The following is a 15,739-nucleotide window of genomic DNA, read 5'->3' on the forward strand; positions in this document are numbered from 1 at the left end:
CCATGGAATCCAACGAGAAGTTTTTTTTTTTTTGTAATAAAAAAACTTCTTGTTGGATTCCATGGCGTACTTGAGACTCTTTCTTTTTATAATTACAACATTCGAAGTCCAACACGTGGAAAGTTCCTATATATATATATATATATATATATATATATTTATTTATATATATATATATATGTGTGTGTGTGTGTGTGTGTGTGTGTGTGTGTGTGTGTGTGTGTGTGTGTGTGTTATTGGAATTGCATGAAAAGGAAGCTAAAACATTTTCATTGAATTTGTCAATGTGTTTGTTTTCTTTTTGCCGCTGATCTTTGATAATAAAAGCAAAATTCATTGTCTGTCACACATTATGTCTACTGCATGACATAAGCAAACTTCGTCACATCATATGGTAGACAATATAGATACATTTTTGCTCATCTTTCCAGATCTGACAACAGACATTGTTGATCTTAATATTGCAAGCATTCATGTGCTTTTTTCTTTTATTTCTTTGACCTGTGTATTAAAAAGGATGAGAGTAAAAACCATTCTGGCTGTATTGTCTTTGATGATTGCCTACTATGCCTAATTCGAGATCTTTATCTATCTATTGATTTATTGTTTTATTTCTGCCTTCCATTTCTTAACACAGTCAACTGAAAAAAAAAGTTACCAAGTAAACTTTGAATCTGATAGTGGAAAAACTGTTTAATGTCTAAATGATTTTCTTGAGAAAAAAATGAAGAAAAATGTAGGTGTCATTTCATGCATATTAAAACTTAAAGATTTTACAAACTTCCTGTTCAAGAGATAAATCAAGCAAATCTAATTGTAAAGTAAAAGGTAGATGAGTATATTTGTATTTCTGTTGGCAATGAAATTAATGAAGCAAACTTAAATGGAATAAAACATACATACATGCATACATACAATTACTAAATTACTCTTGATTTATTCCCTGTGTCAAACAAGAGTCAGTGGCCAACCTGGCTTGCTGATATACATATATTTCAAATATCTTCTGTGAGGTAAATTACGTAACAACTTCAAGATTGTCCATTTCAACATTGTCATACTTCAAAGAAATAAAACAGTCATCACCATGATAAAAATAGAATCATAATTTTTTTTAAAAAAGAGAAAGAAAATAACAGTGCTTTACTTAAAGGGATCGTATAGTTTTGGTTGAGACCTAATGTCAGGTTTTTAACATTTTTTGGTGAGATAATGAGAAACCATTTATGAAATATGAAAGAGCATGCAATTCTTTGAGGAATTCAACTTTTATTGGATGAAAATTGGTTTTGAAATGGCTGAGATATCCAAAAAAGAGTGATTCTGATAAAGTGTGGGACCCACACTTTATAACGATTGCTTTGTTTTACATTGTTTTTGGATGTTTCAGTCATTCCAAACCCGATTTTCATCAAATAGACTTTGAATACCTCTTGAAATGGTATGCTCTATACTATACCATGAGTGTTTTCTTGGTATCTTGCAAAAATTGAAAAGCCCAATTCTCATCTCTACCAATACTGTACCATCCCTTTAACCATCAACATCAATCTCATCTCAATCACAGTTCTACCAATCATTGTCACATGCAAAATTGCTACAATGCAAGGAATAAACTGCGTATAAATCCTCTTTTCATAAAAATCAGAAACCCTACCTGATTAGTGTGTTCAAATAAAACATTGTGATGAACACTGCACCTTTGTCAAACCTTACAATGCTGCAATAGGTATGCTCACCTAAACAATTTCAATCAATTATTTAGCAATGAATCATCCAATACTCGCCTTCCTTTCATCACAGGTTTCTCGGTTTTCCTGAGAAATAAAACAGATGACTTCACATACTATTTCCTACCACATTTCTACTCAAAAGAAAATAGCATATACACGTACATGAGATATGGCATAATATTGAATAAGTACTCAATTTTATTCAAATGATTACACATTTCCTTTAAGTACAGTGTACTAGTAGTCTTGCTCAGAAACAATAACAGATGCAACGATGAAAATGCATACAGGCTTCATGCACCATATGATGCATGTACAACTGGAAACATTGTTGGCGCATGCTACCTGACCCTCAAAAATGTTAGAGCTACAGTAAAAGCAGAGCAACTATCAACCCGCCTTGGCAAATGTCCGGAAAATCATCAGGTACTTTATTGACCATGCGTGGACTTCAGAAGATCAATATTACATGATGTTCCCTCTTGCTCATCAAAAACGAGATTCAAAGAGGCTCAAACTCTCAAACACAGATCCTACCAGCTACACAATAAACAGAATCAAGTGACATACATGCATATTAAAATGTCTGCAGCACATTGAGGTCCCAAATTTTTCTATTTGATTATTCCACATTCATCTTGTTCAATATTCATCAGTTTACAGCCATCTACTCATGCATTAAAACTTCATTCATTCACTCATTCATTCATTCATTTATTCATTCATTCACTCACTCACTCACTGAATCATTCATACATTCATCCAGCATCCATTTGTCTCTTAACTTTGTTCATACCATCATTTATCTACCGGGGTATTTTGGATTTGTTCATCATTCTCGAAGGCATTTGATTTATTATGTTACACTACTTTTTGTCTGCGGATCTTGGGTAAGGTGGGAGGTTGAACTGAGTTTTCACACATTGCTACACCATTGCCCATCTATGCCTATGCTACAGAAATTCCACAGAGCATAATCTCAAATTTGAATTTCCCTCAAATTAATGATATAATTCTATTGAAAAAAATGGTGGCATCAAATGAAAAAAAGTACTATGTTTTGTCATTCACCTGAGTTTCTGAAGAGAACACACACACACACATAGGCCTACACACATTTGAGGGTTTACTTTTCACTTTGCTGGAAAAATAAAACAAGTCTGAATACATGATACTGCAGAAAAACGCTTCAAGATGCTGCCTATGGCACTTTGGTGCTGAGGCATGCGACGACTAGTAGTAATGAAATTATAACTTCGGTCTGGATCACATAGATATATGCAGCAGATACAGATCTCTAGATTAATAATCTGTCACAGTTCATGCCTTTGTTGTTGTTGTTGCAGGTTTTGTTACATTAAAGGTTTCAGTCATCCTTCGAAATGAAGAAAGGTTAAAAGCATGTACATGTACATGTATGCTTCATGTGTATTTGTGTTGGTGTGTGTTTTTCTGTTTCCAACAAACATCATGCAGCAAGACTTACAGCCTGGAAACACAACTAACCAGCAATAGGATAGTTGTGGTGTATCCATGGCCACATTTTGTTGCAATCATATTGCATTTTCTTCCCTTGGTATAAAAGATGAATTCTATGCAATGTACACATGTACCTACATTGTACTTTGAATTAATATTTGGTGACAAAATTTGTCTTGTCTGATCAATGTCACATGTCATTTGTGCAAAAATGATTGTGCCTCTGAAAAGCTCCTGAGTTACTTTTCCATTATAAAAAATGGTGGTATTCCTGTTAATCAGAGTCATGATTAAATAATGGCAATTGTGCTGTGAATTCACCAAATATATGTAGATTTTATAATCATTACCTTCAAGCTATTTCAGTTCAACCATTCACTAATGCAAGGAAAAGTTCAGGTAACCTGTGACATGTAATCTTGGCAGTTTGGCACAAAAAGTTTCTTCATATTTCTCCTTTCACAAAACAAATACCAAGCCAACATGAATTGGATGGCATTATGCTACTCACACATTCCTCCACTGCTTTTGAAAGGGAGTCCTAAAATTATTTGCATAAATAAAAGCATGAATTTCATTCACAAATTGGATTGTATTCACAATAACAAATCAATTCTAACTTATTAATTGTAATTTTGCACTCATTTGATGGATAATCAACGTCAAATTGAAACATGTATTTCTGCATAGATATACTTCTGTGTAGATATACTTCTAAGATACAGTAGCTTAAATCTTTATCAAAATATAAAAGAAGTTGGTCATCTCTGTCATGGCCTTAAAGTGCTCTATGGTCGATTTGAAGAAATTCAACACAGTTGTCACTTAAATTGCACCTCAAGATGCAATACAACTATTGCTGCCGAGAATAAGGGCCCCATTTCATAAAAAGTTTATATGATGGCAGCTATTGTTGGAATGGCAATTGTCATGGTAACGACAAGAATCCAGCTTCCTGATTGATTGTTGCAATTGGAAGTTGCCATTCCAGCAAGAGTTGGCATTCTATAATAAACATCTTTTATGAAATGGGGCCCAGCTCTCTAAATCAAATCTCTGAGCACAAAAGCCTCTATCGTATGGTCACCTGAAAATGGTACATCCGTATGCCATGTGACCCCTGTATTATGTCAGAGATGACCAACCTCTGCTGACTATGTTTTCAATGGACAGCTGTAAAGCCATATATAAAAAGCATCAAGGCAACAAGAAGAACAACACATGTGTCATCATTTGTTCTCCCGTTTCTCCACATTCCAGGCTAGAGCTGTCCACTCAGACTGACCTTAGCCAAGGACAAGTACTGGGTGGATGATTTCTCGCCCTTCTCGTACAAAATATAAATAAATTTGTACTCATAAATGTCATTGGGAATGGCGGTCATCGTGCTGTAACCACTGGGCTGAGGCCATATGTTGAGCGACCCTGCCCACGTTGTGCCATTGTCATAGCTCCATCGCAGCGTCATGTTTACACCTGGATAAGTTGAGATACAAATGAATGAGAGAATTGAAGATTTAGACCAAAATGTGACATTATTGAGCTTGAATGAGTAGCCATCAAATCCAATTAGACATCATCAAATTGAAACATAACATCACTGAGCCTAAAGCAGAGAATCAAAACAGACATCATCAAATCAAAATATGACATCACTGAGCTTGAAGGACACATCATCAAACCAAAATGTGACATCATCAAATCAAAACATGACATCACTGAGCCTGGAGCAGACATCATCAAATCCAAGGAGACATCAATGAGTTTGAAGGAGACATCATCACACAAAAACTAGACAATAGTGAGCTTAGAGGGAGACATTAAAACGCTTGGTTGAGAGACATAACTACCGGTATGCCAGAATGAGGCACCACTAGACTTCAGTGAGGCATCACACAGGTTGAAGGCTGAGTAATTCTCACTATCGCCAATGACGTAAAAAAGTCCTGCGCACGCTAAAGAGCTCTGTCACAGGTGCAATGTGGGATTCCTCGGTCCATTGTTCGCTTCCGGTTGTCTAACGCAAGTCGCAGTTCCCATACGATTCAATGGAGTTCTTTGTCTGCTTTTTCGTTGTTAGCCCTTTTTTTCTTGGCTATAATTCAGCTTAAAAGAGTTGAAAGTGTCAAAGCTTTACTGATTTGCGGTCACTAGAGTCATGGTTCACTACTGCAAGGCTTCAATGTGCTGGTCACATGATGGAAAGCGAAGAAATCTTCATCAAAAAATATCTCTTTATAAAGACAGAGCGTGTTGTAAGTGCATGTGCAGCCAAAACCGGGGTTAGTTTGCCCAATGAGCTATCCCATAATGCATCTAAAACGCTGCTTTGCGCATGGGCACCTACGTATTGGCGATACCCTCAATTGTGACCCGCTACGACAAAAAGACCCTAAAGTCACTGACAGCTGAGCCGAGAAAATTGAGTTCGAAGTTACATCATCAAAATTGGTCAAAGCAATCGGATTTCTGTTTTTGGCATAATTTTGTAGTCTAATGTTTTCTCTATCATCTGCCAAAATTTCGAAGCTAAATGATCAAAGGAAAGGCAAGAAATTAGCATTTTTTCTTGGTCATGATTTTCCAACTTTCATCGTAACAGAAACGTGTGCGGAGATTTGGATTTAGCGCCGCAGCTAGACTCCGCCCACAGCAACAAGGGAGTGATCTTATATGGGTCAGTGCGTGGCATCCTGATTACTGATTGGTCGTGAGTAGACCGCCGGCACTAAGCTTGAATGAACATCGCGGAGGTCGCTGGGAGCGTACCTTCTATTGTTAAGTGGTGAAAACTGTCTCTCCTCCCCTTGATCATGATAGCGTCGGAAGGATAATTTTGAAGGCGTTTTTCTTGAACTCTGATTTCCTCAACCACTTGACATGCGCTAATAAAATCATCGATATCTCCTAAACCGAGTACATGTACTTTTATGAGTTGTGCCATATATGAAATTAAAGTAGAAGAGTAAGGGAATAATGTCATGCCATTTTCAGAAAATTGTCCCCTCCCGACTTTCGGATCCTTTCGTTGTAGCGGGTCACAATTACTTTGAGGCAAGACATTTCTGAATATACATGAGAAGTCAGTAAATTTGAACAAAGCATTTGTAAGTTTGAGGATGACAGCACCAAGCTGGAACTGAATAAAACATTACTGAGTCTGAACAAAACCATCAAGCCTGTGGAAATGCAAATCAAGATTAAAAGAGACAATAGGCTATGCAACCAGAGGTTCATGGGTCCCTTTTACAACCCTGAAATTCCGCTTTTAAGCTGGTCTGTTGCAGAGGTAGGTAATTCAGATCTTTCCTCCAAATTATATAAATGGAAACTTCTTTATTATGGAGAGGAAATAAATACATGTACTAAAGATCTCCAATGAACTTATTTGGACCCTGAACAAATTCCATTCGTTATTCTCAGTACAAAAGGGAGCAGATTCTCAAGTAAAATGGAATTCGGATTTTTATTTCTTTCTTAAATACTCTTAGGGGTATTACCATAAGATTTCATACACAATGTTGGGAGACACTGTTCAATCAAGCAAAAGTTTGTGAAGTTTGCAAAAGGGATGTATATATACAAGTTACAACCCTTAAGCCTGAAACCAAAAATTGGCAATTCACATTGTCATTGCACATATCATAACCAAGCTGTTAAAGATGTCTGATAAAAGAGAAAACAATCCATATGTTGCTATATGTGCTGAACAACACTGTAATCTGCTATCACAAGAGATGAGATATCATCAATATCTAATCAGATAAACACAGTGACACCATCAGGTTGTATCTTTTATCAGATCTACTCCAGTTCTAAAAAAAAATCCTGCAAATTCTCTTCCATCACAATTTCTTTCATTTCCAAAGAGATAATTTTTATGTGATTATTGAATAGAACTACTCATTACTTCTTTATATATCCTTAAATAAACATCTGTTTCTTTCATGAAACATGAAACTGTTAGAACATATATTTATCAATGCACTTATTATCAATGAGTTTGTAAAAATCTGTTTTTGTATAAAAGTTTGAAAATACAGATTCCTTTGTGAATTTAAGCAAAAGATTTTTTTTTCACTCACGACTGCCTTCATTCTCTGGATTGGTGAAGAACAGAACTCCATTGTGGTAGAGTATGGAAGCAGCCACTGTAGGGTCAACCAAGGTTGTGTCAAACCGCAGGTCATCCACTTTGAAGGTCGACGCCCCATCGTAGCTCATCATGATCATTCGACAGTGACAGTGGTACTGGTACTGGTTTCTCACGTTGACCATGATCGATCCATCAGGCAGTTCTATTGGCTGATTGAAAAGAGATAAGAGCAGAACAGATTCCTTTGAATACACTCACATGGTTGTTCCACTTAAATGCATGTGTGCTACCGGTTCTCAGCTTCTTAAACAACTGAGCCGACAGAACTTATGACATTGTTGTTCTTGAAAATATCCAAAAGATTTGAGCAGCATGTAACACTGAATATGAATCCTCTGGCTGTGTAAAACTTTTCACTAAGTATAAAGTATGTGCACAAATAGTATCTTTATTTTATTATATTATATTCATCATTTTATCTCTAGTTTATTTACATAAATCTCTTTTTTCTTTTACAAATTGCTACAAAGTTGCTTGAGTACATTCTAGTTTGTCTTCAAGTGTTTTTCCAGCTTTTATTCCCCTACAAAGTATAATGTAAACTTGATGGCACTTTGCACACACTCTTCATGAAGTTTGAAGATTCCACATTCCACAAAGTCTGAAGTAATGATAAAACTATTTCAAAACAAACATATACATTGTATAACAGTAACTTGATCACTATATTTGTTAAAAAAAAACTGTGACTAGAAATAACTTGAAATACTCATTGCTGCACCTAGCACCCTTTCCCCATGCTCATATTTGGATTCCTTACCTGACATTCGTCTGGTACAAAGTCACCCTTGACCTTTGCAGTATTGTAAGGGATGCCTTTGATCACCCCTCCATATCTCCAAGTATCACCATGGTCATCACTAAGAAGACAGAACATCCCGTCGCCTGGCAACGTGGAATGCCCACATACAATCAGTCGACCGATATTAGGGGCATACTTTTTCTATAGTTTGGAATGAAATGGTAAATACATGTATATCAAACATAAAGAATAGATAGATTAGTACCTACTGCATACACCATAGGTTGTTTGGGCATTATTTTGAAAGAGTTGCAAGTGGTTGAACCCATGATAAGAAATCCTACCACTTTATTGAGAAAGAAGTCCTAGTAATCTTCAGACTGATGTCTCAAGTGACTTATCGCAGTATTTTCTCCAATTGCTGGCAGTACTTTTTGTTTTGATGAAGAAAAAATAAACACGTATACACTGTAAAACATGATATTTTCGGGGCATGAAATTTTTGCGAATTGGAGCCGACAGCCTGTAACGTGGCATGAAATTTTCGTGAATTGCCACTGGTGTTCAATGCATACAGTGTAGACAAGAACTTTCGCGTGCATTTTGTTTTTGCAAATCCTGGCACTCAGGAAATTTGCGATATCAAAATGCACATGACCATTCCTCATTTTACAGTACATTAAATTACTGTTCCCCCCCCCCCCAAAAAAAAAAAAAAAACCAAACAAACAAACAAACAGTACAGTATTGAGTATTCTACAGTCCCTTATAAAGCAAGAGATATACCTCTCTAATGAAACAAGTATGTACTTCTTAACTTACTTTACATTTGGATGAAGTTCATTGACCTTTGACCAAGAGGGATTTTTTTTCAGAAACCTTTTGCATGACAAAAGTAATAATAAATCTAGTTTTGGTTTCTTACATTAACTAATTTCCACAAGACTTTCTTCACTGACGTTTTAACTTATGTTGAAATTGCACATCGCCCTTTGACTTGACAAATATGCTTCTTTTTCTCTCTCTGGATAATCTTATCAACCAAACTCTGACATGTACCTTTAATTGTTCAAACATATCTTCCAACTAAATTGTTGTCTACCTATCTAGGACATACAGAAAGATGGGCAGACAAATAGACAGCTAGGAAATGTAATGCCTCCAGCAGCTTTTAATGGCAAAAGCATGAAAGGAAAGGGAAGATTGTGGATAGTTAAATAAGAATGAGACAAAAAGGCAGATAGGAGAAAGATAAGATAGTAAACCTGGATCCCATAGCCTGGGCCTGGGGCGAACATCTTGGTGCCAATCTGCTTCGACAGGTTGTATGGCTTACTCCACGATATGCCATCATCCACACTCTTGATGTAGTACTGGACGGCCGTGTCGCACTTGTAGTAGTGGCCGCAGATCTGGTAGAAGACAAAGATGGTCTGTGTGACGTCGTCAACTAGGACGGCACCCAGGCTGAGTCCATCCGGCAACTCTCCATCGTTCAGGACAAACACTTGCGGCTGCCATGAGAGACCTGTTCGATGACAAATAAGGAAACGTTCAAAAGCCAGTTCGTAACCAGCTCATCTATGCACATTTGAACAAGTGATATCAAAGTGATATAACGCAACATTGTCTGATGTAACAATCTATGGAATGCATGTTCAAACAAAGAATGAACTTGCACAGACTTGGTGACTAGAATGGCCCATCTGTGTACCCTTGACAAGCATCCCTTTCACTGCTTCACATTGAAATATCAGGCTTGCTGTCTGACAGCCCAAATGTGCTGGCAAACACCCTTTACACAGATTCTATGAATAATCATTTATATCGCAGATGCTTATCTCAATAAATTAAAAAGAACATGTCTGTTATCACAAATGACTTTTTTCTGCTCATGCGCAAAGTGGAACTGTGGACTGGCTTTATACTCCTTTCATAGGGAAGGTCGCTTTGAAACAGTTTCCAGATAATTATAAGAAAGGATGGTGCAGCTGATGAAAGGTGTCATTTCAACTGCATGCGACAAAACAAAAGCAGCCAAAAAAGAAATTGCATGTACTGTAGGTGTTCAAATGAGACCATGACTTATCATAACTGATAATCCATTTTTTTTTTCAATGAATGACTTGATAGCTATGAATTCACCATCAGTCTACAATATCAATATTATTTTTGTCACAACCTGTATTTTTAGCAACTCTCTATTAGAGGCCCTTACTTTCTGATAATTTTGTTAAAATGCCTGAACACCTAAAACAAAACAGAAATATACTCTAGAGGTTTCTTTTTCAAAGTTTGGAGATCATGCAGTCTTCAAAACAGAATTAATAATTTGTTTTTATTGTTGTTGTTCTTGCTTTTTTTTTTGAGGGGGGGGGGGGGGGGGGTTAAGAAGGACCAGATAAGTGTTTTCAAGAGCTCTTCTGTCCTACTTGAAATCTCATGTACACTGTGTACAGTATCATAGCTTGGATAAGAATTTTGAAGCACTCACTTAACCGACTTAAGAGATACAGTCACTGAGTCAGATTCACATTATTTGAGAAAAACTAAGATCAAAATAGAAGATGAACAACTGCCATCACACCTTTGTCCTCGGACCTTCTCATTGCCAGGAATTTTGGGCCAGAGTCTGATCCACCGTTCTTCCTGGCCTCACAGATGGCGAGGAGGTTGCCCTTAGGGGTGTAGGAAAGGAGCGGGATGCGGTAGATTCCTACGTTTTCTTGACCACTGATCCAGAGCAGCTGCTGGTCCATCACAATGGGGCTCACCTAAAGGGGAAATCAGAGATCAACATACCGGTACCTTAAACCATTATGGTCTCGTACATCAGCTTCCATGACCATTTCAACTGGAAAAATATAAATTCTGCCAAAACCCAGAAAAACAGGACTCAATGCCAATTAGTGATCTTCTACCTGTGAAAACCATAATATGCTATCACATCCCCTTTCAATGTTATGCTTCTATGCACATATGAATACATAATTCATCTAAGATCAAAGTCCTCATTATTTTTATAACAAAATAATAATAAACACAGCGGCAAAGGGCAAAGGTAGCATCATAACATTATTAACAGTGCATCATGCATCAGTGGTTTTGCTTTAGGTTTACTGTCCATCCGCAATGACAATTTTATGGATAAGGCGGCAGATAAGGCATAGGTCCTATATATCCTCAAGCTGCTGGCTTATCATAACATTTCATAAACACTAACCACAGCACTGCAGTATTGAACATTCCTGGTATTTGTAATTTGTAGCAATGACGATGTAACCCAATGCAATGTAGGGTATCATCATCATGATCATCGACATCGATCATTGCACTTCTCTAGTCTAGTCTAAAATAAAATGTTTGCATGTACTCTTTTCGACAGGAAATACGAGATTAAAATTACTTCTGTCTATATCAAACAGGATCTACTGGTACACAAGTGTCATCTACATCACGCAGAATTGAAGCTAAATTTAAATTTGAGCCATGATAATGACCCAGCCAGTGCAAAGTTTCAATAGTTTTGCACGTGTACGTGGGACTAGGCAGACTTTTATAAATTTACAACTAACGTTAGATCTATAGATTCTGAGCATCATGCAACGAATGCAAACCTCTTATTAAATGTTACTTTTAAAACTCTTACCGTTGCCAAACCTTCATCCCATGAAATGGTAAAAACTATTGCTAACAGCAGCAGTTTGAATACACAACCTTGAGACATTTTCACTCAAATTTGTGAACAACGTACAGTATGTACTGATGAAGGCGGTCCGATGAAGGATCTTCGAGTCGAGTGTGCTGTACGTAAACATTTGATCACGTGATAAGTGGCAGACAGGCGGTCATGTGATGCGTCACTTATCGACGAGAGGAGTGTAGTCTTCAAACTAGACCGAATACAGTCTGTATTTTTTCGTCGCTGTTCCCTCAAGACTAGAATTTGTACGTCTGGCGTCATGGAATTGGAAACCTTCTTGGAGGAGCACCTTCTAAGTAAAACCAGGAAGGTGAGACGACACCTCCCTGGTAATACACTGTTGACGCCTGGCTCAACGTACAAATCGAAAAGTCCCTATTAAACTCTTCCAAACAGACGGATTTTCTGTTTATCTTCAAACCTACTGTGTCTTTACAATAGGCTCACAATTGTCCACGAAGTAGAAGACAACTATATGCTGTATGTGATGATTGAAGATCAGTGACAGGATATGTCTGATATGAGGTCACCTCCTTAGCCATGGCTGAGAAAAAGTTCAAACTCTTTGATATACTGTTTTTTTTTTTTTAAATTAACTGCTAAGGCGTGCAATTGAGTGATCAGTTTATCCCGTTTGTGAGGAGTGATCACCAACACAAATGCGGATCTTCATTCATCATTCTGGATATATATACAAGCTATGACAATTTTTTTACAAGCAATGCTCATTTAATAAAGAATTTTATATGACACATTCGTTAGAAATTCTGTATCAGCACAAGTAGATTCTATGATCTGATAAAAACGTCAAATTCATCCCAACATTCATTCAAACATGCTCGCTCATATATTTCCCACTTTTGTCCAAAAACTATACATCAGATAAAATTTTCATTTATATGAGTAGTAACTGAATAATGTAGAATTCATTGGAGGTGATTTGAATATAACAGCAAGAATCAGTTTCAGAAAATCCATAATTAATTTTAAAGTTTAGTTCCAAATTTTGGTCAAATTCATACCCTCTGTATAGAATTGAACTATACACAGGAACCAACGATGTCTATGTGAGTGTGAGCTTACAATAACCCTGAACAATAGAAACGAATACCACAAATACCACCTTTTCAGAGTTCTGCTGACTAGGTTTCTGGTCTCTTGCTCCAAGGCACATGAATGCTTTATTAATAATTTTTGATGGCTTGCCCTGGGCACTGCCAGTCTGAATTCACGGTGAAGGGTAAAATGCATGCACATGAAAGAAGTAAGCAAATTGTTTTCACGTGCTTGCATACACTACATTTCAGGATGAATAAAGACTAGCTGTGATGGGGGAATTTCTTATGAATAAATGTATGGAGATTCAAACCCTTGCCATTGCTCAAGACCATTGTCAAGGCATTAACCACACACTCTGTTACATAACAATTGGCCCCAATGCAAAATCAAAGTTTTGTACAGAGCATGGGGTTAAAATAGAACAGAATCTAAAACCTAACTTAAAAATAAATTCTTAATTTCATGACACTGATTTATGCTTTCATTGTCAAATTACATCATACCTAAAAAAACAAACAAAACAAGCAAACTGTACACCACTCAGCTATTGCTCCTAACAGGTGTATAACTTTTTTATTATTGCGGATCAAAAGTGGGAAATGTGTTTTGTAACTTCTAGTATAAGTTTGGGGTTCTTTTGTGAATTTCCATCTGTCTATCCAGCCTGCCAGAATGCTATCAAGATGGATAGATGGATACAATAAATTTATAGATAGATATATAGATAGATAGATAGATAGATAGATAGATAGATAGATAGATGATAGATAGATAAATAGATAAATAGATAGATAGATAGATAGATAGATAGATAGATAGATAGATTAGATAGATAGATAGATAGATAGATAGATAGATAAATAGATAGATAGATAAACAGATAGATAGATAGATATGTAGATAGATAGATGATAGATAGATAAATAGATAAATAAATAGATAGATAGATAGATAGATAGATATATTAGATAGATAGATAGATAGATAGATAGATAGATAAATAAATAGATAGATAGATAAACAGATAGATATAGATAGATAGATAGATAGATGATAGACAGATAGATAGATAGACAGATAGATAGATACTGTGTAGACAAACACGCACATACATCCATGCATATGCACATGCACACACACATACAAACTTTCAAACAACTCCATTTCCAGCAACTTTGTTTCAGTACAGTCATAAAAGTCACAGCACATACACCTGCAATTGTCATTTCACAGGATTTTCCTTCATTTGTATAACTGTGTAATATATGAATAAATCTTTTACTGTATTTGTATTTTTGTTGGAAATGAAACAAGGAAAAGTAGAAATTACGCGATGCGTAATATATGTCCCCGCCGGAAGTAGCATTTAGTAGCAAAATGTATAATATAGGTAAAAAAATCAAGGTCAAAGGTCAATGAAGTCAAAGGTCAAAATTCTGTGTAGAAGTTTTGAAGCCCTCACCTAGTGCCATCACATAAAGCAAATGGAATCGAAATCGGGTTAGAAATGGCGAAGGAGTAGCATTTTGTAGCCAATGTATAATATAGGTCAAAAATCAAGGTCAAAGGTCAAAGAAGTCAAAGGTCAAAATTCTGTGTAGAAGTTTTGAAGCCCTCACCTAGTGCCATCACATAAAGCAAACGGAATCGAAATCGGGTTAGAAATGGCGAAGGAGTAGCATTTTGTAGCAAAATGTACAATATAGGTAAAAAATCAAGGTCAAAGGTCAAAGAAGTCAAAGGTCAGAATTCTGTGTAGAAGTTTTGAAGCCCTCACCTAGTGCCATCACATAAAGCAAACGGAATCGAAATCGGGTTAGAAATGGCGAAGGAGTAGCATTTTGAAGCAAAATGTACAATATAGGTCAAAGGTCAAGGTCAAAGGTCACAACTGAAATTCTGTGTAGAAGTTTCAAAGCTCCCATGTAGTGCTATCATATAAAGCAAACAGAATCAAGATTGGCTCATAAATGACAGAGAAATAAATGACAGAGAAGTAGCAAATTGAACATTTTGATCACACACGGACGCACAGACAGACAGACAGACAGACGGACGGACACACGGACACACACACGTTCAAAGCCCATTTCATAGTCCCCTTCTCGAACTTGTTCGGCGGGACAATTAATGAAACAAAATTAAATGGAATGAAACATACCTGCATACACACATGCATACATACATACATACAATCATTAAAGTGTACTTTTGAATTATTCCCATGTCAAGTAAGAGTCAGTGGCCACCTGGTTTGCTGATATACATATATTTTCAAATATCTTCTGGGAAGTAAATTACATAATGACTTCAAGATTGTTCTTTTCAACATTGTCATACATGTTTTTTAAAGAAGTCATCACCATGATAAAAATAGAATCATAATTTTTTTTTTAAAAAGGTAAAGAGAATAACAATTCTTTACTTAACCATCAACATCAATCCCATCTGAATCACAGTCTTACCAATCGTTGTCACATGCAAAGTTGCTACAATGCAAGGAAATAAATTGTGTATAAGTCCTTTTTGCTTTAAAATCAGAAACCTTACCAATGAGAGAAGTTTGTCATGCATCTGATTATAGTGTGTTCAAATGAAACATTGCAATGAACACTATATCTTTGTCAAACCTTTCAATGCTGCAACATGTATATATAACACACCAGTTTGCTTCTTTAAATGTATGGTAATTTTAATTAATCATTTAGCCATGAATCATCCAATGCTCGCCTTCATCACAGGTTACGTGGTTTTCCTGAGAATAACACAGATGACTTCACATACATGTCTCATATCACATTTCTACTCAAAAGAAAAAAGCATATGTATACACATACATTAAATATGGCATAATGTTGAATAAGTAC

At 36.3% G+C, this 15,739-nt stretch overlaps 1 protein-coding gene across 1 annotated transcript; it reads right to left on the minus strand.

Moving 5' to 3' along the window:
- Positions 1–936: 936 nt before the first annotated feature.
- LOC139718454 (sialidase-1-like) lies at positions 937–11,891 on the minus strand. The gene is made up of 6 exons (XM_071629925.1): positions 11,760–11,891; positions 10,698–10,884; positions 9,376–9,638; positions 8,129–8,311; positions 7,298–7,517; positions 937–4,688 (listed from the first exon to the last, which is right to left on the minus strand). The coding sequence occupies exons 1-6, from the start codon at positions 11,835–11,837 to the stop codon at positions 4,474–4,476; spliced, it is 1,146 nt and encodes a 381-aa protein (XP_071486026.1). The 5' UTR covers positions 11,838–11,891; the 3' UTR covers positions 937–4,473.
- Between the last annotated feature and the right edge of the window lie 3,848 nt (positions 11,892–15,739).

Source organism: Diadema antillarum, unplaced genomic scaffold (genome assembly GCF_040938485.1).
Source record: "Diadema antillarum isolate AM-2024a unplaced genomic scaffold, OU_Dant_1.0 scf00000094, whole genome shotgun sequence".
Lineage (NCBI taxonomy): Eukaryota > Metazoa > Echinodermata > Echinoidea > Diadematoida > Diadematidae > Diadema > Diadema antillarum.

Excerpts from the sequence above, each read along its gene's own strand:
- LOC139718454 (XM_071629925.1), bottom strand. The coding sequence starts at position 11,837 with ATGTCTCAAGGTTGTGTATTCAAACTGCTGCTGTTAGCAATAGTTTTT. Across the intron at positions 10,885-11,759 it reads GGGATGAAGGTTTGGCAACG|GTGAGCCCCATTGTGATGGA; the intron begins GTAAGAGTTTTA and ends TTTCCCCTTTAG. Across the intron at positions 4,689-7,297 it reads TCCAGAGAATGAAGGCAGTC|GTGTAAACATGACGCTGCGA; the intron begins GTGAGTGAAAAA and ends CAACTTATCCAG.